This window comes from Eublepharis macularius, chromosome 11 (assembly GCF_028583425.1).
Source record: "Eublepharis macularius isolate TG4126 chromosome 11, MPM_Emac_v1.0, whole genome shotgun sequence".
NCBI classification, from domain to species: Eukaryota; Metazoa; Chordata; class Lepidosauria; order Squamata; family Eublepharidae; genus Eublepharis; species Eublepharis macularius.
In genome coordinates this window covers 27,717,952-27,742,359 of record NC_072800.1, presented here as the reverse complement: position 1 = coordinate 27,742,359, position 24,408 = coordinate 27,717,952, and the positions used below count along the sequence as shown (strand labels likewise).

At 37.2% G+C, this 24,408-nt stretch overlaps 2 protein-coding genes across 3 annotated transcripts in view; one reads left to right on the top strand and one right to left on the bottom strand.

Moving 5' to 3' along the window:
• FKBP9 (FKBP prolyl isomerase 9) overlaps positions 1 to 1,310 on the top strand; it is a 45,087-nt gene extending 43,777 nt beyond the window's left edge. The window contains exon 10 of the mRNA XM_054991343.1: positions 2 to 1,310. Coding sequence (XP_054847318.1) covers positions 2 to 181 — 180 coding nt within the window. The 3' untranslated portion in view covers positions 182 to 1,310. The remainder of the gene's footprint in view (position 1) is intronic.
• On the bottom strand, positions 1,102 to 24,253 carry NT5C3A (5'-nucleotidase, cytosolic IIIA). 2 transcript variants are annotated; one of them, XM_054991345.1, is made up of 11 exons: positions 23,893 to 23,977; positions 13,888 to 14,167; positions 13,481 to 13,587; positions 8,728 to 8,826; positions 8,347 to 8,416; positions 7,625 to 7,671; positions 7,160 to 7,245; positions 6,316 to 6,405; positions 4,906 to 5,068; positions 4,359 to 4,559; positions 1,102 to 3,574 (listed from the first exon to the last, which is right to left on the bottom strand). In XM_054991345.1, exons 3-11 carry the CDS (start codon positions 13,580 to 13,582, stop codon positions 3,473 to 3,475), a joined length of 960 nt encoding a protein of 319 aa, XP_054847320.1. In that variant the 5' UTR covers positions 13,583 to 13,587; positions 13,888 to 14,167; positions 23,893 to 23,977; the 3' UTR covers positions 1,102 to 3,472. The 2 variants fall into 2 exon arrangements, with proteins under 2 accessions (XP_054847320.1, XP_054847319.1); XM_054991344.1 differs by lacking the exons at positions 13,481 to 13,587; positions 13,888 to 14,167 and having other exon boundaries at positions 23,893 to 24,253.
• Positions 24,254 to 24,408: the final 155 nt, after the last annotated feature.

Here is a 24,408-nt window from a genome sequence, read left to right as displayed (position 1 = left end):
GTTCTCTGACTATATCCATGAGCAAGTTAATTCTGGAAAAGGAAAGCTGGCTCCAGGCTTTGATTCTGAAAAAATTGTAAAAAATATGTTCAGCAATCAGGACCGGAATGGAGATGGTAAGATTACAGCTGAAGAATTCAAATTGAAAGACCAGGAGTCAAAGGGACATGATGAATTGTAGTTTGAACATTTATTTTCTGATTGTGAGCTGAACTGCTGTTAGAACGTGTGCATCATAGAAACGGGTTGAAATGCACGCACACTTAAACTGAGGATAGTGAAAACAAAAGCTCATGTCTCTATATTTGTGATGCAGGTTAAGGCGGTGATGTGATGGAATTTTTTTTCTTATGGCATTTATTGGCTAACATGAAGAGCCTTGAAATGTTTGAAAGTGGTTTTATAAAGGCCTCACACAGCCTACTATACTGACGCGCGCAATCTCTGTACCCTATTTCAGAGATATAGTCTAAAATGTGATGGATTACCAATACAAAAGTGTGAGAATTTCCATTCAGGACCCTCCTCTTTTCACATATTGCTGCTTCACTGTTACCAAGTATAGACGATAAACTATTTAAAAATGTTAGTTTTTGTGAGCTCCTGCTTGACATTGACTCCTCCCTCACTCCAGATGAAGCTAAGGTGATAAAGACTAGCACTATAGGTACCAGAGATTCATGCTTCCCTAAACCCTTTAATGCCCACTGTCACATTATTAAATGATGCAGGAAAGAATTGCCACACAACAGCAAATTTTTCTTATCCTGTGTTTAACCTGCATATTACATAAACAAGAAAGAAATGTATTGGAAACAGACAAAGCTGTGCTTTTTTTTTTTTTTTTTTTTTTACAAAAAGTAGAGTGGTAGATTGTTGTTTGTAAAGCATGGAACTATTTCCATCTACTACTTGCGTAAGTAATAATCCTCAGATAAAATCAGTGTAATAAGGACCTCTAAAGAGGATCACAAGCTTCCAATTGCATCTATTAAAAACACATTGTAGATGTGACTAAATATTTAAAATGAGAGCATAAATTATGTGAAAAAGCCACTCCCCAAATCCTGAGGCAATGATCGCAGTCACAGTAGCACTGAATAGCAATAGAACGGAACAAATTGAGATACCACCTTTAATTGTGTGAATGGTGCTAATTTTAAACTCAAGACATGCTTAGTTTTTTTTTTACAGTAAGTAAAGTTTTGTAGATTTTAAAACACACTTTGTATTACTAACAATGCCATGAAGATTTCTCAAAAGTGATACATGTTGGTATTTTTTAATTAAATAAAATATTGACAAATAAATTATGTGTGACATTTCTTCATGTATGTGGGGATGAGAAGCTCTAATTGAAGATGTGGCTTGAGATCATGGCCACAAAGAAAGGATAGGAATTTTGAACAAGCTGTTTATGTATATAGTAGGTCATCTGCATGATGACAGTAACAATCTACCTCATGTAATTTGTGAGGCTTAATAAACCAAAGTTTAATCTCATACATTTAAAAGTGCGATTAATATTTAACATCCTTTAACAACTTACAGGTTGAATATGAAAGTGGTCATGAACAGTATTTTATGTATTACTGGCTGCTTTAGGGGTTTTTTCCTGTCAAGATGAGAGGTATTTTCTTCTAGTTGTTACAACCAAATGCTTTTCATAGGCAAAATGTATGTGCGGAGAGACAGATAAGGTAGAGGGGGAAAACTCCCTAAGGCTGCTCAAAGCTCTCTGTGAAAAGAAAAACAAGTCCAGTTGTTGTATATTATCAGCACCACTGTAAGACAACTGAAATGCAACCATACGTTTGCACTAGGGTCAAACGGCCTCTAAAAATTATTGCAATCTCATGAGGAAACAATTCACATAAAACAGCTTGTGCCTTATAATTGCTTTCTCAAGTGGCAGTTATATCACACCACACATGTATGACCTGAACACTGGTAAGCTGAATGCAGAAGCCTACTCCTGCAGTCACTGAACACTAATGTAATAGCCCTGCTCTGTCCTCTACATGTGATGTTCCACTTGTTCTGAATAGTTTGTGAGAAGAGGTTCATTTCACTGCCAAGTCAATACTGCAACAGTGTTGTAACTTAGTTTGAGGACTTTCATATCTTGTCAGTTTAGTAGCTATGAGACTTCATTATATGACGGGCTGTGATCATCTGACAAAAACATTTTCCCTCTCCAGTCCTTACTTGTTACAGACTTTGAGGAACAAAGGGCTGCATTAAATTGAACTTTCCCCCCTAAATCCACAAGCAAAAACATTTAGATTAGCCTGCTAGCTGCAAGAGAAAAGATTCCAAGGATAGTCGACACAAAATGACTGTTTACATCCTCATGAAGCACAAGAAAGGAAATGGAGAGGAACCTCTCATTGTAGTCAGACAACCTTTTTTCTCTTGAAGTCTGTCTCCTATTGGCCAGAGGAAGAGAGAAGTCCTATGTATGGAGTACTACTCAACAATGAATAAGGTAACAGTTCCAGTTTCAAAACAGCTGCCTTTTCATGTAAGCTAAGACAGACTAAGGGATGAAAAATATACTTGTACATGGTATTTATTTAAAATGGCTATACCAATATTACACCTCATTAAAGCAATAACACAATGGTATTCTCTAGAGCTGGCTTGAAAAATTGTTTTAGTGCTGCTAAAACTAGTCACTTCAGCTACCTGTACTGATGAAATTAGAAAAAAGGGTCTTGGAGCCAAAAGATGTCCTTATACAGTCCATGTAATTCAAGATTAATTCCTGACCCTCCTAAGCAACATTTTAGAGGGGCACAGGGAGCTGAAGAAGGATGATCCTATTCCACGAGTGGTATTCCACTCACTGTAATTAGAATGCAAGCTAGGGCCTTTAGAATTGTCCAATGACAACTATAGAACAGACATAACTACCCTATTGTGCAAATTTTACAGTAAAACTCTAACAGGATCTGCTTCACATTCTTTAGCCATGATTTTGGCTGGCATGATTTTTGATATTTACCCTAACTGTTCTTTCCAGTAGGAAAGAATTAAAGTGGATTTTTTTATTCATACTCTGGAATATATTTTTAAAGAAAATAAAAAAAACCTGTGATATTAAACTACTTGCCATTTTAATGAACAGAACTGTAATTGTGGCAGCCAATTACAGCATGTTTTGCATATTTTTACAACAGTTCTACATATTCTGAAAATGACCTTTATTATGCACATGTAAAAATTGAAGGAGCCCTTTTTTAGTGATCCATAAAACCTTTCAAAATAAATAAAGAGTGCAGTTAAAGATGAAGAGCGTTTAAGAGCAGCCGAGGAGCTTCTGGGCGTCTGGATACAGTATATTACTTTACAAATTAAAGTGACATTCACAGGGAAAACAGTATGAACATTAATATTCTAAGATCACACAAGCATGCTGCTCTGTCTAGCTGCCTCCATTGGGAGGAAAATCAAATCCTGATGAAACAAATTACAGGATTTTCTGCAGGATTGAGTTGGCCACATCCAAAGACTCATCCTTCACCAAAACAATATCATAGGAGTCCATATATTTTTCCAGCAGTTCTTCAACCTGGTTTTTGGAATTAATGAAAAGCAAGAAAATAGAAGAAATAGCTATAAAATATCATTAAGATTAACATTTTTTTAACTAACTAATAACTGATGTAAATATTTTATTCATAAACTTCTAGGCATATTAGAACTACACTATACTTTGTTAAGGTACAGAACTAAAGAACTTCAATACACTTGACATTTTTGGCTTTAGATTACTTCCTATTTTCCAACAAGAGCTATTTATCGTTACTCACAATTTAATGCAAATATCATGGAAACATTCAGATACTGCTGGATTCTGGTTTGCCACTAAAGGTAAAGGTAGTCCCCGTGCAAGCACTGAGTCATTACTGACCCATGGGGGGAACGTCACATCATGAGGTTTTCTTGGCAGACTTTTTGTTCCGGGGTGGTTTTACCACTACTGTCTTGTTTACCTTGATTATATCTGCTGGTTGCTTTCTGAAGTTCTATTACTATCATGTCTCGATTTTTATTGTAAGCAGCTTTGAACAGACATACAATTAAATTTCACTAATAATCAAGAAGACTATAGCAATGATTGTCTAATATACTTAGGCAAATAAAATGGTCTTACAGTTAGACTAATACAGTGAAGTCAATGTATATTATAATCAAGATATGCAACACTGAGGCAGGGATTTATGCTTCTGTTCTTGAAAAAATTGTGAATTAGAAAACTGAGAAATGAACAAAGTGGCACATGCTGAAGTAAGTAGTATTCATTACTTTACATTATCACAGACATTGGGCTTAACAATAAAAAACCAACTTACTTTATCGTTGAGATACCCAATCTTAAGAATATGCTCAACATTGGCTACTCCGTCTGCCATAGTTAAGTCTCCTTGGGAGTCTCCAAGCAATATGATGTTGCTATTTTCTTTTAACTGTTTAAAGTACTCAGTGTTCTTCAAAGCACCGTCATGTTTGTTGTAAACATGGATCAGTTCCCCTTTAAATCCTTTCAATATACCCTGTTAAATATGACAAAAGTTAAGTTCCAAAGCTATGCAAGCATAGTCACTTGAAAGATGACAGTCTGTTCTTAACAATGCACTTTAATCATAGGCAGTTTATTATACAAAGAACAATTTATTAGAAACTGGAACCTTTAATTAGTTTTCTAAGAACCCTTTTTCCTTTAGTAAATCTGATCTAACATTAGACTGAATTATCTATTATATGAAAAGGAAATTATGATATCCCTATTTTCTGCTTGGGTGCAAAAATATATATTAAAAATCTCTCTTTAACAAACCAACTTATATAATATAGTGGTACAATGAACTCACATTTGGCACCAGACACTTTTATACTTACATTCTCATCAAAATCCATGAAATTGGAAACTACTTTGACATTGGGATGGTAGACACCTGCCTGATGGATGACCTCTTCTAAGATGTCTCCAATTCCGGCAGAAAAAATGAACACAGGAATATTATGCTCATGGAGCTTATCAAAGAAATTCTCATACCCTTCTCTGTAAAGCAGGACAAACAAACAACATAAGCCTAACAACACTAGAGCTCTTCAATGCTAAGCCATTTTATTCAATTCCTCCCCAATATTTATGAATATTCAAGATGATGGTAGATGTTTCTTTAATTATGAGCTTCTTATTCTATAACTTCAAAATGCTTTATCAGAAATCTGTGATCCATACCCATGAATCTGTGTTCTTTTAAAGAACGTATTACTTCACAAAGCACCCCTTTTGGCCAAGTAAAACTGCAAGGCCTATGTTGGTCTGTTGCCAAACAAAAGGGTGGGGGGAAGTGAGGGTTGTAATTAACCAAATACATTGGAAGCAAGTTGAGCCCCAAGATGCTTTTAATATCACAGTTTTCTGGTTAGGGAATGTGCCCTGCACCCCAAACAAAAGTGTCTGGCATTCTGCTGTTTGGTATACAAGCCAGAGGTTGCCTACTCCTGTGACAAAGAAAGAAAAACCTTTGCCTCTGCAATATCTGATTCTACTGCAAGAGGTTGCAGTCTGGACTACATGCCAGGTCTTGTCACTTCTGTTCAACTGGGGGGCGGGGAATGGGGGATAGGAGGGGGAATCTAAGCATTCCTGTAATGCAAAGAAGGGGAAGCTTCAGGTTAGTGAACTGGAATATAAAAATAGCCTCCTTCATATTATAAACCCTTTCCAACCCTTACAGCAAGTATTACAGTAAGATCTTTAAGGCTGGTTGAGAAAGGGCCAGACAGGTAACTGGTATATACATTTTCGGGTGGGAAAATTAATAAAATTTGCACTCTTTTTATTCTGAGGGATCTGTCTAAATGTGTCTTTCCAAGTAAGGAGAAAGTTGGAAAACAAACTTCAAAAGTTAAATTTCAGCTGGGAATCTGCCATTCTGGCAGAAAATGCAATGATATATTTGTGAAAAGCTGAAGAAACAGGTATAGTCCTGATCTCGTCAAATGTTAACATAAAAAGGGGACAAAGAAGATTCTGGAAACCTGAAGTACTGAGTGATATTTATTCTCTGCCATGCAAGTTCTTGAATACAGGAGTTACAGGATGAACACAAGGCCCAACCACATGGAACAAGTTCTTCCCACAACAGTAGCATAGGAACGGCTCCTTAGCAGAAGACATCCAAGCGTATGATATTTAGCACACCTTTTCATTTCTAAAAGTGTCAGTCTTCTAAAGTGGTATTATATAGTACCTATGAAACCACAAAGAAAAATATCACAAGAAAGAAGCATGCTTACTTCAGCATAACGTCTGACTCCGTCACAATCTCGGCAAGCTTGTCCTTTTGCAATGCTTGCTCAATAAGCAAAGCATGCGATTTATTGTACCTAAAATTATAATTGAAAGTACAGTTTATATTTTATTCTGTCATGTAGAGAAAAATATATATTAAAATAAACATCTGACTCACAGCTGGTCTTTAGAGGATAATTTTAATTGCTTTACAGGTTGAATGTACAGACATAGTAAACATTTATATGTATCAGACAAAACTAATTCTCAGACCACTCTCTAAAAATGCATGGTTAAAAATCTTGCATAACATTGTAACTTCCAGATATGAAGTATTCCAAAGAACTAGCCTTAAATGCTACCTTAGTCAACTGCTTATTCAATTAACCACTTAAGGCAATGTCACAAAATTTCTTCCCAGACACAGGCAATGTAACTAAACTGTAAAACATAACTGATGACAGCTTTTGGGGGGATACCAGAGAAAGTTTCTGAAGCTACTCTGAGTTAGCTGTCAGAGGGGAGGGAAGCTTGGGAGCTTCTGTGTGTACACAAAGACCAGAGTTCAGCAGCCACTTTCTAGAATGTTGCTGCAAACTATCAGGAATAAATCTCTTGCACATAACAGAGTGTACTAAGTTGTTTCTACTGATCTACCAAAGCAGGGTAAATAACCACTGATGCCATCAGTAATATTGGAAATCATTTTGAGTACAGAATACTGCAACGGAGCAGAAGAGTAAGTAAAAATGTGCTTCATTAGTCAAGTTCATCCAGTCATTTAGATGTAAATGTTACTTTAATATTAAATCTTACATAAAGGCAGTCGGTCACCTTTCATAAACTCACCACTCAACCATGTAAGGATACTTCTCTTCAATTGTAAGATTTGGGTCAATTTCAATGGCATAATATATTTCTTTCAGTTGCAACAACTGTGAAAAAAAATTAAGTCCATTATTGTACTTCATAACAGCTTTTCTACAGTTATGCAGAAACCACTACCTTGTCTGTAGCTGGCCCTGTTTTGTTTCCCTACTGATACTGCAAGGAACCATCATGTTTGTTACCAGAATGAACGAAAAACATTGAAACCCATTTTGCAGCTAACAGGGCAGAGAAATAACTAACAATGATAAAAGGTTTGTTAACCATTACATTCCACACAACTTTAACGTGTAAGTGAAAGTTTGGGAAATAAATATTTTGCAGTTAAGGCATCTGGTTTTGTACCTCTAAAATTTGCAAGAATAATGAGCAGTAGCAAGAACTAAAAATACAGATTAAAAAAATTGCTTTCCAATTTATGGTTACCTTGTTGCGACATTCATCTGTGATGAGTTTGCAGTTGTCAATGATGTCTGAAAGACATTCACAAAGTTATCAGAAGAAACTGTATGCTGAACAAAAGTTAAGATGGATCCTGTGGATATGTTCCTCTAGTGGAGGTACTGTCTTCTGGCAGAAATCTCCTTCAGCTGGAAGGAAGTGCCCCTGCTGAAGGAACAGCACCACAGGATACAATTTGATGCAAGATTATTACTTGTTCTCTACAATGTAATTACTTGTTCTCTACAATAGAACTAGTAGAGCTAGCAATGAAGAGATGCTAAAGAGAAGCTGTGGAAATACTAAAATTGGCAAGACTTAGTTGGTAGCAAACTTAAGCAACCTTTAAATTGCAAAAGGCATTTATTCTGATACCTATTACTAAAGAACGGTCTCCATGCATTAGACACAGAGAATTTATTCAGGTTAGCATGGACATAAACTGAGAGTAATAGTGAACTATGTGTGCAGTGTTTTAAATAAAATAAAATACAATGTCAAAAATGAGCCAAGGAATAAACTGCTAGAAAAGGCAAACATTTCTGCGGTTAACTAGCCAAAACGAGTGACTAATATGTGTGCGTGTAGAAAAGTATCTTCATTTCAAATACTGATGTTGCAATCCTACTATCTTCTCTGAAGTAAATATCAATGAATAAGACAACTATATTTTGATAAAATTTAATTTCTTATAACATGGTACTTACTATGACATGTTGGACATCTTTTGCCATTGTATGAAAATCTACTTAATGTCATATCAAAGTCTGTAATTATCTGCAAAAAATGAAGGAACAAGTTATGAATCATAAGCGCAATGTTAAAGTAAATGCTAAAAATTTAAAAGACAGACAATGTAGGTAACATGACATATTCAATATCACTGCACTAATATAATAAATCAGAGAATAACTACTAAAAAAGATTAAATGACATAATCCAAATCAGAGGGGGCATTTATTGAGAAAGTTAAAATAAACTGTATAATTCTAAGACTATATTTTTGCATCTTCTCTTAAAGCTGTTTTTCTTTGTCTCAGTAACAGAAATGTGATTCTTTAATTCTACAAACACACTTTGTATTTCACCTGAAGTTTGGCGGCTCCTCCTTTGATGAGGCCACAGATAATTTCTTCCACTCTTTCAGGGTCCTTGATATGAACAGTCTTTTTCTGAAATTCAGGCATCTAGAAGTGGTAAAATAGGAAGCAGACATGAACTTTACATAAAGGGGAGCATTTCACAAGTTGAACATATGACCAGTAATGGTATCATAGCAGTTATATTAAGATTGTTTTGTACAAATCTGGTTTGACAAATGGTGGGTACGTGGTTAAAATTCAAGTCACCCAGTGAACTCCATGGCAGAGGGGAGGATTTGATTGCAAAAGGCATTTATTGTAAAAGGCATTTAAACCCAGGTCTTCCAGACCCAGTCCAACATTCTATCTACTACAGGAACTGGATCTCATAATTATAGGGAGCTTGTAATTGTTGAGGATGTGAACCACAATGAAATTGCTGTTGTACCATTCTGGGAGATGCTGACTAAATGTGCGATATATAGTTGCATGTCATGGAACTGCCTTATGAGGGCTTCTCAAAATGCTTTAGAAATATGACAGATTATAAAGATGCTACTGATTTTCAATTTATGGTGGTATATGAGACCATCTGCTTATTTTCTCCTCTCTCAGAGCTCTGAGATACAAAACCTCACTGGCTATAGTGCACCTTTACTGATATACCAAGATACCACGTGGTAAGATTTGGGACAAATCATACGGTCAACAGGTGAGACCAAAGAGGGTGAGTCATGCAAAATTCAGAACAGAAGGCTTGTCTGTAGGATAAATGGAAAAAACAAAACAAAAAAACAGTATATGTTGGGGAAAGTGAGTAGGCTCCCCAAAACATTCACAAAGCAGCAACTCATCTGAGAGGTGATTGTTGATTAAAAACAAACATAATATTTAATTTCCCGCCCCCCAAGATTAATCCAGTTTAAATTATATATCAGCGGCTTGATTATTCCTTCCGCACCGTCATCTAGGTAATCAGCAGCATTCCTTTGAGATGAACTATTGCTGACCAATACATGGACATATTAGCAACATCCTTTCAGGAAGGATAAGATACTTGTTTGTCTAGTACAAATTCAGTAGCTTACTGGGATACAATCTCACATATGTACACAACTGTAATAGTTCTGAGAGAGATGTGCTAACATAGCTACAAAAGTAATCTAGTAATCTATATGAAAAGAGAGCTATTCTTGCTCTTTACAGTGTGGTAGTAACAACAATCCCCATCCGTTCATAACACTTCCATTGCTGGCTCTATGGTAGCTGAAAATAATCTAGGACTGGCAAAACTGAGTTCTCCGTTTTATTAAAGATGTAATGGAATACATTAAAATATGGTTGATGAAAAGCAGTTTCCCTTTACCATTTGGTACATGTAAGTATAATAATAGAATAGAAAGTGTACTGACAGAAACCCAAACAAGAGCATAAATGCATTAATATTTATTAGACTCTAACAAAATACTGTTGACGCTAATAGAATGTTAGAGCTATTGCCCACACATCAAGCAAATGTACTTTGGTTTCTTTTGTTTATTAAGAAATGGGATCATTTGTCAGAAAGACAAGAATATAAAAACAAAGCACTATTATTTGTTTATGGAAACAATATTATATAAATACTAGGTGATTTTTGTTATAAGTTGGTCTTGAAGGAAACACAAATCCAAAGAAGTTAAGGAGGAAAAAACTATTCATAACTTACCAAATAAAATTCACATTCTCAATATACTTTTTCTTTTAAAGTGCTTGGTCTTTGGCACACAGGAATATCTCATACTAAATTTTGAAACAACTATACTTGGCAGAAGACCTACTGAGTGAATTTAAGATTCTGGTCAGTTAAATAGTCAAGGATGAAGTATCAGCATAAGGTTTAGTGATGGCACAAGTGTTCTTGCAATAAGCTATACGTTTAAAAAGTTTCAAAAAAGCGTTTGGACACCTTTTTCCTTCTAGCCTGGATTTGTAAATTTCATAGAACACAGCATTTGAGTTAAATTATCGGTTCCTTTAAAGATGAAGCACAGCCAGAGATGAAAGAAGGTGATGCTAAATGCACAATAACATGGATTTCCTGAGGAAATTTGAATTGGAAAATTTTCTGATTCAAATTATAAAAAATTAAATGTATAATGTTAGTAAAAGAAAGCAAATGCACCATGTACAAACATTGGAGCTTGTTCATGTGTTATGTCCCATATTTAGCCCATCTAACAAGAATGACAATTTGTAAAATAAATCTGATCCTAAGAGACCAGGCAATCCAGGGTCAGCAGTACGGAAATTTGCTTAGCATCAAAAGTCAGAAATCTTGAATAAGCCTATGTTCTTGCATGCTTTGAGAAGAGTAATATGTAATTTTTTAAACGAACCAGATGGAACTTTTAAATTATGAAACCTGAATTAACATCAATAGAGTTGAAATATTCTACAGATACCATCCAGAGATTAATTCAGTAAAATATCAAGGTACAGTTATTGAGCTAATTTCTTAATTAAAGTATTTTAAGGTAACTTCAGTGGATAGTCAAATATATTCAAGTGAAACAAAACTAAATCAGCCCAGCAAAGCCAAACTGCCCTCATAATTGTAAAAACATAAAATTAAATTTGCTGCATTTTGAGATTATTATGGGCTGCTTTCCATCTGCTGCTCTACTTGTCCAGCTTGCATGTTCACTCACTGGCAGTTCCATTTTAAAAATCTCAGGAATTAGGGCTCAGAAAGACCAAGTCAGCTAGCATAAGGCTATATGATCTTTAAGATTAAAAGAAATCTCTAGAACAAAAATACCTCTGATCTGGGCAAATATTTTTGACTTGGGAACATGAACACAGAGATAGTGTAAAGGAGCAATGCATACACTATGGCAGCATCCAAAGCCTGACAGAGAAGCCAAGCTGGTCAGTCCTAACCTATTGGTTTCCATAAGGGGCTATGCATTTTGAAGGACACCATCCACAAGTATAATGTTAAGCATGATTCTCTAAGGGGATTGACTATTACAGTTATATAGGACACTGTTTTGGGGACACCTTGAAAAGGTTCCTAGGGCAGAACAAACAACAGAGCAGTGTATTTATAAACAGACAGCCCTGTAAGCCTACACTACTGGCATATATAAAGTTCTCACTTGCTTTGCCAAATCTGTGATCTGTTTATCAGTGCTCTTTAAAGTGAAGACCCACTTTAAAACCCTCCAAAGCACACACTAATTTTAACTTGAAACCAAACAAAAGGTTATTGTTGGTAAAACCCCATATCAAAAAGGATGTTTCAACTACTCCCCCACCCCCAGATGCTAATGAAGAGCACCCCAGATACAAATTATGCTAAATCTGAGGGAGATGTGGCAAGAGGTCATTATAGCAAATAAGAATCAATTGTATATACCGTGTGATGTACATAAATAAAAATCATCATGTATTTTCAGAATCTCCTGTGTAATTTAGAAGTTTGACCTCACTTCCTGAAAGACAAGCAGTCAAGCTGAAGATTGTAATCCAGGCTCCCCTTGCTCTGTGCTTCACTGAACTGGAGTGTCCCCTGTGTGGTTTTAGAGTAGAACTGCTGCTGGCCCCCATCTGCTCTAAGGGCTTCAGAACCTCTTTGCTCAGCCTGGCTCGCAGTGTCAAGATCGTTTTGCAGCCGCTAGAAGCTAGCAGCACAGCATTTCCCTCTTGTTTATAACAAGTGAGACAGCACTGGATAGCTTTATCCTACTTGTCTGCTGCACAAGTAGTGCGTCCTGCAGCAACACTCCAGATTAGGACTAGATTTCACTATAAGACTGCACTCCTACAAACAGAGACAGGAAGTCTCCTTGCCAAACACATATACACAGAAATACACTGTAAGCCTCAAAAACAGAGCTGAAGCCTCAACAGCCTGAAGTCTCAACAACGACTTTGTAATCTAGAGAAAACCTGGCAAGGTAGATTTCTTCCAAGCCCGAAACCATTAGGGATATGGTATATAAAAAGTTTTGTTCAGTGATGCCAACATACAATTAAGAGAGAAAAAAGATAATACTCTCACAGATTTAACAGAGAAAGCAAAATTCAAGCCAATTACTACACGTTACACTGAGATGTGTAATGTATTCCATTCTTGACCAAAACATCAACAAAGAATGCAATAGTGACAGGTTCAGTCTGGTTGCACAGACAGTCATTATAAAACTATGGAGTATTTTCAAATTTAAATTCTATATTGGTTCTGTCAAGACAATAACATTTTATCAACATACCAAGTTGTCATAGTAACACTGCACTGCTTTAAAATTGTTTAAGATTACTAGCTGGTTGGTATACTAAATTCTGCCAACCGATGGCATAATGCATAGATTTAAGAGTTATTCAGACCCAATTACCAAGGAGCTTAGATGCAAACTCATTGAAAATAAAACTAAAGAGCCGTTACTTATAAAAATATACCAAGACACTAAGGTGCTTGAGCAGTTTTAGAACTGCCACATGATTAAGAGAGCAATCCTAAGCAGGTCTACTCAGAATCCTATTCAAGTCTGTTCAATGGGACTCACTCCCAGAAAAGCTTTGTTAGCATTGCACCAGAAAGCATTTATCATATTGCAAAACTCTCTACATTTGCAGCTGCACTGAACTAGGCAGCTTCTGGAAGACAAGAAACATTTACAAAAATGGGAAAAGTGCTATAATTTGGATTGTGCTCGGTTTGGAAACTGAGTTTATCAGTTTCCCTTTGTGCTTTTTTGGTTTAAAAGGAGAGTACCTGTGTGCTGAGCTTAGGGCACTCTTGGTTCTTCTGTTCTTGGATCTTTCCTACTGCAACAGCACAGGTGGTAATCAGAGTCCAGAGATGCAGGGCTTGCATACAGGCTGCCAATAAAAACCAAGCAAACCGCTTAAGAAATGGTCTGCCACATTATCCAGTCTAAAATATTAGTGTGGATAAACATGGAACACACAGATGAATTTGAATAGCTTCAGAATTATCCACATATGTTCTGATCTACTGTTTTCAAAAGCCAGGGTCAACCCACATAGCAATGTTCATTTCTGTTGATTTGTTTAAAAACAACCTCTTAAAAGATTTTTTTTTAAAACCTGCAGCAATAAAACAGGCATTACAAAACTGATAATACTAACTGGAGAGCAATAGGTCTATTTACAACTTACCAGAGGGGTTTGCTGAGGCAGCTGCAGCAGCAAAAAGAAAATTCTTCCTGCTAGGCAAACACTAATATAGCAGCACAAGGTGCAGCTGAGGGCGTTTCCAAAAGCAGCCTGACTAATCCCTGGGCAAAAAGAACTCAGCTCTGTGACGCACATCAGGAAGGCATGGCTCAACAATCCAGCCTGTCAGATTTACAGATGATCAGCTGGGACACCAACAACAGAATCTCAGACTTCCAATGAACAGGCAGCTCTGACTGATGCAGCAGGCAAATTGGAATGGCTGTAACAAGAGGAAGGTACTTATTTGGAAAGCAAAATCCTACTTCAGACAAGAACTCGATCCTTGCATTGTCAATGTTTTCTAAACTTGCCATGATACTTTCTAGAATGAACTATATTTGCACTTTTACATGCCAAAGATGCTCAGTGTATTTCACAGAATGGAAGTAAACTGTGATACATAACGTAACTCCAATAACGATACTGAACAAGGAAATTCTGAAGGGTACTTTTATGTGAATACAGGAGACTGAAAACACCAATTAACTTTCAACAACTACAGAAACATTCATAAGACCAGCTTATTGCAAAGTTTTTATTTTATAAGAACAGATAATGTTTTTTATTTCTGAAGAGATTTTGGCTTGTCAGAAACTATGAAAATTCCTTCTTTTATGTTTAATGCTTTAATCCAATCTGTGGGTTTGACAATCTTCTCAAACCATCAGAATCAAAAAGAAAGACATTTGCTTTTAACACTGCAGCCAAAGACAGCCTCAATCCTCAAAAGTATGTCTATTATCCTTTTCTCCTGTGAAACAAAGGAATGCTTATGTAATCAGAGATCTGATCCATCCAACCATAAAATGGCACCATTTTGCCTGCTTGAAGGATGAAATCTTATTGTCACTGCATCATATGGCTTTATGAAATTGTTTCAAAGGGGTATGGAACTCAGCTAATTAAAGATGATCCTCTTATTTGAATGATTACCTAAGGAAACTCAGGGACAAACATTTTTGTCAAAATAAATTGGTAAATTATTCTGAAACTAATGACTGCCACTGACTGTTATACCTTCTCTGGACTCTGTTATTTTGAAGATTCCAAAATAAATAAATAAATAAAAGCATGTGATATGGTTGTCTCCAACAAATATCTGAATACTCATACAGAAACATCCTGGTATATTAATGTTAGTAAATCAGGTAATGTCTAATAAAGTTTGTACTCAGGGAAAATGGCATTATGTGGAACACTCAAGTGACTTGTACATTTTTGTGCTCATTTGACTTGTTTAGAGGCAATTCATAAAGGCATTTCACTTATGTAGAGAAGTGTCTGAAATTGCCAGTCATAGGACTTGCCATGCTGGAGATGAAAGGTTCGAAACTATATGGCATGATCATTTTTTGGGATGATCTCCTCATGTATATTGTTTTAGAAACACAGACCATGACCATAACAGAACAATAATAGAACAAACCACAGCATGTAGGGATAATTCTATGTGTGCTGAAAATTACATGAAACAAGGGAGTTAATTCAAGGGAGGGACATCCTTTTTTCTATCAATTATGAAAAGTAGTAGTGAGATTGTATAAAGCTGGAATCTTTTACAAGCTGACAAACAGAGCTCAAGTGTTTCAGAAGTTATAAACAGCTCAAAAATATTAGGATCAGAATAGAAATGTCCTCAATGAAAAGAAATACTCAAGAGGCATGCTACCTTTACAATTTCTCTGTACGGATATCTTACATGTCCCTATGTTCTGAATCAAGTTTTCGAAAATGGCACAAAGCTATGTTTCAAATATTCTTTTGAAAATCTTGCAGACCATTCACAAGAGAGACTGTATGTTGTCTAATACAATATTGCATTTATTAGTTTCCTGACACTAACACTTATTAGAGCTTTTCAGGAGTGAATCAGTGTCAAATTAAACCTGTCTGCTATTAAGCATGATAAAGCTATGTGACCTAACCTAAACTCAACTGGCATCACAGGATTTCACAGTGTGCTTGAGATCAGAATGGTAAACAATGGAAAAGGTGATGAGGTATCAGAATCACACACTGAAAATCTTGTGTTGGAAAAAAGTCTCTCTGTGCTGTAAGAGAGCTGAAGAGGGGAGAATAAACACTTTTGAATTTGAGGTCAAGGAGAATTAAGATTGAGAGGAAAGGTTGAACTGTTTCAGAGTTCTTCAACAATACCCCCATTAAGAGTCAAAACAAGTTTTCCATTAGAAAATTTTCCATGGAAAGGCAAAGCTTACTAATAATTTTACTGAAAAAGCAAAACCCTGTATTTCCAAAACATTTCTTTGATCTGAAACCATATATAATGATCCACAAATTTTAAAAATCCTGTTTTAAACAAGTTTTGCAGATATTTGATCTTTGAACGGCTCTAAAACCGATTTCTGCTCAGAAATTAAAAGTAACGTTCATTGTGACCTGATGCGATCCAGAAAAATAAACAGTGTCAGGGACTCCAGAGTTTGAACCAGGAAATTCCTGGCCTAAAGAACTGGGAATTTAGTCCAGCGAGTTCCTTGGAACTGCTTCAGAGTCCTGCCACAGAAAGGCTAAGGACATGCAGTAATAGCACCTGACACTGGAAAGCATTATGAAGACTCTGAGCTGACGATGCCTTGTATAAATTCCACAAGATTGATCAGCAACGGCATTTCTGCATGTTTTCAGGCTGCATTTTAAGTCATTACACTCTGGGCTCCAGAAACAGCTTAAGACATTGCTTTGGCTCTAGCATGTGACTTCAGGAACTCCTGAGCCGGAGAACACATTCCATCTTGGATTCACATCCCATAGTAGCATGCCCTGATAATTTGTCCCTAACCGATTACAGTTTTCTACTGCAAGACATAACTAATCAGAATATGTTTACAGATTTAATATGTACAAAAACCAGCCTGACATTTTGAAAGTATTTAACCTTCAGAAAATGGCTGCATTGAAAACTTGTGAGGATAAATAAAACCAAAAAGGCCAAATTATCCCATATATGGCCAAAACAATTTTTTGTTGAATATACGTACTTTAAAAACACTCTCCATCAAAATATTTCTAGAAAACATAAGTTATGCTGTTAGAATTTCTTTTCTTTTCCTGTCAAATGTACAATATGAAGAATAACCCTATTAGCATTTCTTCAACTCTGTATTGGACTCTTGCTAATGTTATGTCTTTGTAAATTTGTGTTTATTTACCCTACGGCATTGTTTATAAAACTGTCCTTGATACTGCCTGTACTACTCTCACACTGTCTTGAGTCTCAGTGAGAAAGGCAGACCATAAATGACATAATGACATAAATAAAATAAATAAATTAGGGAGTATGAAGAGAATATCATGATTTGCCTCAAAGTTAATGTGAAGCAGCAACCGTATGCTTGTTTGAAAATGGCCTGGAGGCGTTTCAGAAATCAATAGGGAGATCAACAAAAAGACTAACAGTGAAATCCTAAACAGAGTTACTCCAGTCTAAGCCCAGTGATTTCAGTGAGCTTAGACGGGAGTAACTCTGCTTAGGATTTAACTGTAAGTAAGGTCTAACAATGCCTTCTTTATGTGGAAGGTGTTTACAGTTTGCAAAAGGACTACTTAAACTTTGTGCTATAACATTGCTCAACAAAAGTGAAAATAATTCAACAATAATGTTCTGCTTCTGAAAGACCTAGCACAACTTAAGAAAGAGCACCAGCAGGTCCCTTCCATCCATTCATGGCACTTAAGGATCTAGCCCAGGACAGTGGAAGCACCAGCACTCTCTAGTGATGCAAAAATACCGCTTTCAGTTTGGGATACTGCACTGCGGATTGGAAATATGTTAAAGAACAGCATGATGGCCATTGTTGAAAGTAGTGAGAATTTTTGTTTGTGGGAAAATATTATTATATGATGGCACCATTAGTCTTTTATCTGAAAAGCAGGCATGAAGGAGAAATAATAATAACTGCCTTTCTTTGCTTCTATTAAAACAACAAGAGGTTATGAAGTTAAAATACAATACTGGAGATTTTGTAAGTGCAGAAGGAACACCTAAGAAAATGTTTTTGTATACAGTTTGTTTTCAATGTGCAATGGGAATAGGCTGGATAAGATCCACTAGTGAAAAAAAATCTGTTCCTTGGTTACAAAAAATGGCCTATGTTCGTGAACTACAGCAAAGCCCGGTATTTTATCATGGCCAGTTGAAACATCGACTCCACTGGCCAGTTATTTCCCCATCCCGAGTTTCAATATCATGCTGACAAACATTCAGTTTAGGTAAACACTGAAAGCATCTGAACAACATATTCCATAACTGCTTCAAGACATTAAAAATGTCCTCAATATTTGTCATACAATAGCATGGTCTTGTTAAAATCTATAAAACAGTAAGAAGAACTAAAAATTTTACATTTAGCACTACCAAAGCTTCCAACGGCAACACCCTATAGCGTACAAAACAAATTTCCTTCAGACAAAACCAGAAAATTGTACAGGAAATCTAAAGAACTGAAAGCTAAGATATACACACTATAGGTTTGTTCAGGAATGTTTCTCATCCTGATTCAGCCAATACATACAAATTTTAAATTTGCACCTTTCCCAGCAAGTGCTGTAATTAAATACAAGCAGGAGACCCACAAGAACTTGCGAGGGGGGGGGGAATCCTCATTCCCCCCCCCAATTTCCTCTTTCCCTTCCCTGAAAGTTCCCATAGCCCTTTCTTCCTTTCTGCTTCCTTCACTCCTTCCCACCCAAAACCTACCCTACCCTTATCTGCCCCCCTCATCCTGGCAGCCTCTCTCAGGAAAACTATGGCCCAGTTGTGCAGTTAGAAGCCTGCAAGCACTTGTGTGTGTGTGGGGGGGGGGACCTTCACTTTTCCCTGTATTCCCCACGATGCTACTTCTTTCCATCTACCTCCATTCTATTCTCACAACAACCCTGTGAGGTAGGATCAGCTCAGAATGTGTAACTGGCCCAACGTTACCTAGCGATCTTCCATGGCAGAGTAGTAATTTCTACCTGGGTTGCCTAGATCCTTGTCTGAAACTCTAGCTTCAATACTGTTTTATAGTCAAATGTATTTTTATTTGAAAATATTATAGCTTATGTAACATCAGAACTATTTGTAAAATATATTTAGCCATAATTAAGATCATCATCCTTACTTTTAGAGTAACTAGCCCACACCTAATGCTTTGTGAAAGATTACCAGATTTCTCCATGCAAAAGAGTTCACATTAGTTCATTTACTACTAAATATCAAACCTATTTTTCCTCCTAAAATTTAAGCTAAAATTTGCTTGAGTGCCATTTGCTGATTTTTATATATACATTAAGTAATGAAAGGGCATCTTTTAAGATTAAGCACTACAAAAGTATAGACCAGGAAGAAGTAGCAATGTTGATTCCATGCCAGTTTTACTGACATTTTTTTCAAACTGCCTTGGTACTTATTTTACCTAAAACAGATGATAAGAAAAAATGGGGGAAAGGATACAGGCATATGAAAGATGTACTGCCTCTACCATGGATGACATTCACAAGAAATGTAGATGCATCAGATTAATACAGTAATATTAACCAGTTGAAATACTGAGCAAAAATACACCTACCCAATTAAATGAACCCAATTAAATTATATAGCTAAAATAAATTATTGTAAGAATAGGGGTTTGTACAGAATGATCCCTACCCTAACATACAGAAGAATTTAAATACATATTTTAAGTAAATGTTATTTGTGTGTCCTGTTTTTCAGTTTAGGATAAAAAAGTCAATTTGCACAATAACATCAGGGTTAACACTGAACATAAAACTATAAAAGAAACAGTAAATCTATAGGAATATTTAAAAATTTCATATGAAAATGGTTAAGGGGGAGAGGGACTTCAACCGGCAAGTTACAGGTAGCCCAAAAGCTTGTAACCCAACAGTTTGGAGCTGTTCACACATTTACAAAAGTAATCAGGTATAACTTAAGTATTAGGAAACTTGGATCTAGATACATCAGATGGTGACCTTTTGTGATTGAGGCTTGACTTGCAGCTACTGGTGAGCACCTTTTTGATATCTGTCAAGACTGTAGGAAGAATATAGAAACTAGGACAGGGCAAAAGGATGCCATTAACCCTCCCATAGCATTGATACACCTAGGTTGCAATTCTACACATCTTACGGGGAACCAAGCACCAATTAATTCAGTGAGGTCTCACTCTGTCTTGCTGTGACAAAGTAACTTGCTTCTGGGTAAATGTATTTTGGATTGAGCTAGTATGTATCACTTCAAAACAAGCATTACACTGAAGAATGACAGGTCTAAATTCCATTTCTAAAAAAAACAGGACCAAATGACTCAATTAATTGTGATAAGTTAAATCCTACACAAAGAAACATAAAGCAAACTTTGTACTAGGATAAGAAAAGAACTAACAAATCTGGTATTTCCAAGTCCCCCCCCCTCCACACTAATCAGAATAATGTCTAAGAGAACATTCTTGTGGGTTAAAATTCCAAAGAGCAGAAAGGTTATAGCTTAGTAACTGTAGAAGTAATCCTAAGAAGGCCTAGTTGGAAGTAGTTCCCATTTTGTTTACTGAATCTTATTCATAAAGCATTCTTAGGATCGCAGCTGTAAAGAGGCAAGTAGTGGGGAAGAAATCGTCATCCAGTATCACAAAGTCACTGAAGCCTGTATAGGATAATACCTTGTTTATCCCCATAAAAGTTATGAAGGGGGAAAAAACCGATGGTAAGGTTTTCTCCCAAGTGTAATGTCAGATACTCTAACTACAGCCTACTACTCAGTCCTCAGTCTGTTTCCCAACAGTATTTTGTATGCTACTACTGACAAATAAGTTCAGGAGCAGGGTACAAACCTAGAACGTTATATAGGCTTTCTCTGCACATTCTACAGAGTCTGCATAGTGTAACATGCTGGATCTGGGAGACCCAGGTTCGAATCCCTACTCCACCATGGAAGCACACTGGGTAACAATGAGCCAGTCAAACACTCCCATCGTAACCTACCTCATGGGGTTGTTCTGAAGGTAAAATAAAAGAATATCATTTCAGGTCCCCACGGGGAAGAAATGAAGGGTATTTTAAAAACTATGAATTGGGGTGATTTAAAATTTTGCCACTTATTTTCCACCAGGGAATGGAAGAAGATATTTGTATTCTTCCAGCCTCGCTGCAGGCGATCCTTAAGGGACTGCTAATTCTTGATTCAGAGAACACTAACTGGCCCAGATTCACCAAACCACACACACTGTTTTGCTGACTCACAACTACCCCCCCCCCCACAACTGCAGAGAAGTTTAGTGACAGTTAAAGCAAGGAAGTAAAAACCAGGAAGCCTATGTGACCAGTTTGTAAAGGAAGTATCAGTGCCCTCAGAAACTGTCCTGCTGCTGTAATGCACATGAAGCCAGCAGCCCTAAATAGAACCAGCCCAGCTCTGTTCAAACAATCATGCCAAATTATAGTTTAGTGAGATGTCTGCACTGACAACCATAGTTACAGTCAGTTATCAAGAACCAATATGATATAGTGGCCAGAATGCTGACCTAGGATCTGGGAGATGCTGGTTCAAATCCCAACTCTGTTATGAAGCTTGTTTGGTTACCTTGGCCTGGTTACACTCTCTCAGCTACCTCACAAGTCTACTGTAAGGATATAATAGAGTAGGAGGGAATAGTGTATGTTGCCCTGAATTCCTTGGAGAAAGGGCAGACAGATAACTTAATAAATAAATTCTGAGCATAAAGAAACTTAAAAGCAGACAAAAGCAACTCTAAACCACTGTTTGTGCATGTTGGGAAACTCAACCTATAGTTTGAATTCTAAACCACAATCTCAACAGCCTGAACTGACAGTGCACATTCTCTTCCAAATATGAAATGCAGAGGAGCTCGACAGGCACAACTAGCAACAATTTACCTACACCTAAACAGTTATTTATCCCCCTTACCCATTCCTGAACTCTGATTTCTATTGTATGAGAACAGCTAAAACAAAGGCAATGGAATTTACTTTTGCATGTGTTTGAGAATAGAGTATGAAGAGCTAATTAAAGCATTATTTACTTCACTGACAGTTGAATAACAAAGCATCTCATCAATAAGAGGGTTAACATGAGTCTCTGACTTCATTGCACCTTATGAATATTAAGAACTTCTAAACATAGTAGAATTGCAACTCCATGAAACATACACTTACTCTTTAAATGCTATCAAGATAGTTGAATGATTTGGATATTGTGTTTTGTACTCATATAAACAAAACAATACTGTTTGTTACAAATTTTGTTATCTAAAATTACTATCAAAGGTTTATAATTAAAGACCGAACATAAGCAACTCAACAGAGTTGTGTTCAGAGCCCTTTGCAACAATTACGTTTTTCTGAATCAAAACTGAACAAAGTGATTACTCAGGCCTTCTGACAACTGATTCACACTTTTCAGAAGCACATGTTCTGTGTTATTGAAACTACAAATACTTTCTGAAAGCACATTATTAGCAGCAAACATATTGAATGCCGCTCATCTAGTTCTTCTCTCTTAAACAGCCACATGTGACTAAAAACAGATTAATCATCTTATCATGCTTTCATTTCTAGTTTTTATGTACAAATGATCATGCCCTACGTTCTGCAATTACAAGTCTTTAGTTATATACACACTTTTGGTTAGTGAATAATTGTATTATCCATACAAATGTATTACAAGGATGCAAGATCTACTGCTTAGTCATATGGATTACAATTAAATATTAAGGAGTCATTAACCTCCATTAAGTGATCAACAATATGCCCTTCCTGGAGGACTAAAAGAATGGCTTTGCCAACCTTTCAACAAATGCTTTAGGGTGCAGCTCCATGTTAGTAACTACAACAAAGGTGCAGTAGTGGTATGAATCCACTGAAAACAAAGTAATCTTTTATTTTCTCTTGCTCCCTTATCAGAAGGTTTGACCTACACCCATTAAAAAAAAGATCATTTAACTCCACAAGAACAGGATGGGACTGCCTCAGCCTGACCCTAACACTTGTTTGTTAAGGAAGAAGCCCTAATGATTTTAAGACAGGCTTAAACATGAAACATAGGAATGTCATTAAATACATTGCATATTAACTCTGAAATAATTTGCAGTTCCTTCAGCGTGCTTTGCTTCTAAATTAAGTGTGTCCATGGTTGTTGCTTCATAGCCAGATACTACAGAGCCAGTTGGATTTATTCTTATGGAAGCTAATTCCTAACAGTCACTGTATTCATCTGTTTTGGCAAAAGTCAAGGAGCATCTCAAAGACTAACAAATAAGCCTTATAAAGGGAAAAGTAACATACTCTAACACGGACTGAGTAAATATTAGACCTTGCAGTTAAAGAGTTACCTTTAATTTCATTTGAGTGAGTTCCACCTCATAAAAGTCTATGGAGAAATAAGTTTTGTTCATCTTTATTCTTCTCATGGAAGCATGCACGTAGAGAACAGCCACGTTTACAAAGAAGTAAAACCCCACCTCAAATTCAGTGAGACTGAGGGCCCCAGGAAACAATATTGAACTGACGTCCAAACACACACACACACACACATCTTCTTTTAAGCCGCTTGGGGAGCCATGTAAGAAAAGCCCTACCAGATCAGACCAGTGATCTACCTAGTCCGCATCCTGTTTCCCACTGCGGCCAACTAAGTCGCCCTGGAAGGCCGGCAAACAGGGAAGAGAAGTCAAGTCCTTCCACTAATGCGCCCATCTACACTAATGCGCCCATCCAGAGGCTTACTGCCTCTTCATCTCGGGGTTCCCTTTCGTTACTACGTCCAGCAAATCCAAACAAAGCCTAACATGTGGGGAAAAGCAGAAGCGGTTTTTTAAAAAGTAAATCAATAAATAAAAACCGTTCTAGCCTGCAGCCGTGCGAGGAGCTTACTCCCGAGTAAACCCCGCGAGCCCTACCACCGCCATGCGCGTGTGCGCCTACCATCTCTATAATCTTCGTCTTCCTCCCCGTCTTCTTCTTCAGGGTGAAGATATACTGGGCCAGAACCACCCCGCCGACCAGGACACACACGCTGGCGCTAGCCACCGCTCCCATTTTGGCCACGGCGCTCTTGTCCATAACAACGACCCGTTGCCTCGGAGGCCGGGACGCGCGTCAAGGCAGGAGAAGCCGGCGAGAGCCCTCTTCTCCCGAGGCGACTGTCACCGAGCCTCAGTACCAAAAAATCCCTTCTCAAGGGGGGCGGGGGCAGGGGGCAGAAGACCGTTTAACGGTCGAATCCCCCTAGCAACCCCCTCCCGCCTCTCAACGCGGCTCGCACCACCAGCCGACGCAAACGCCGTTAAACGCTGCAGATTTGAACGAAGGCGAGGACGAGTTGGGAGAGGGGGGGGGGAGGCACGCGATTGGGAGAAACCATTCTGACGCCGGCGGGGGTGAGGCCTTTGGCTCTCTTTCGCCTTTCGGAGAGGGGGCTTCCTTTAGACAGGTTCTTCG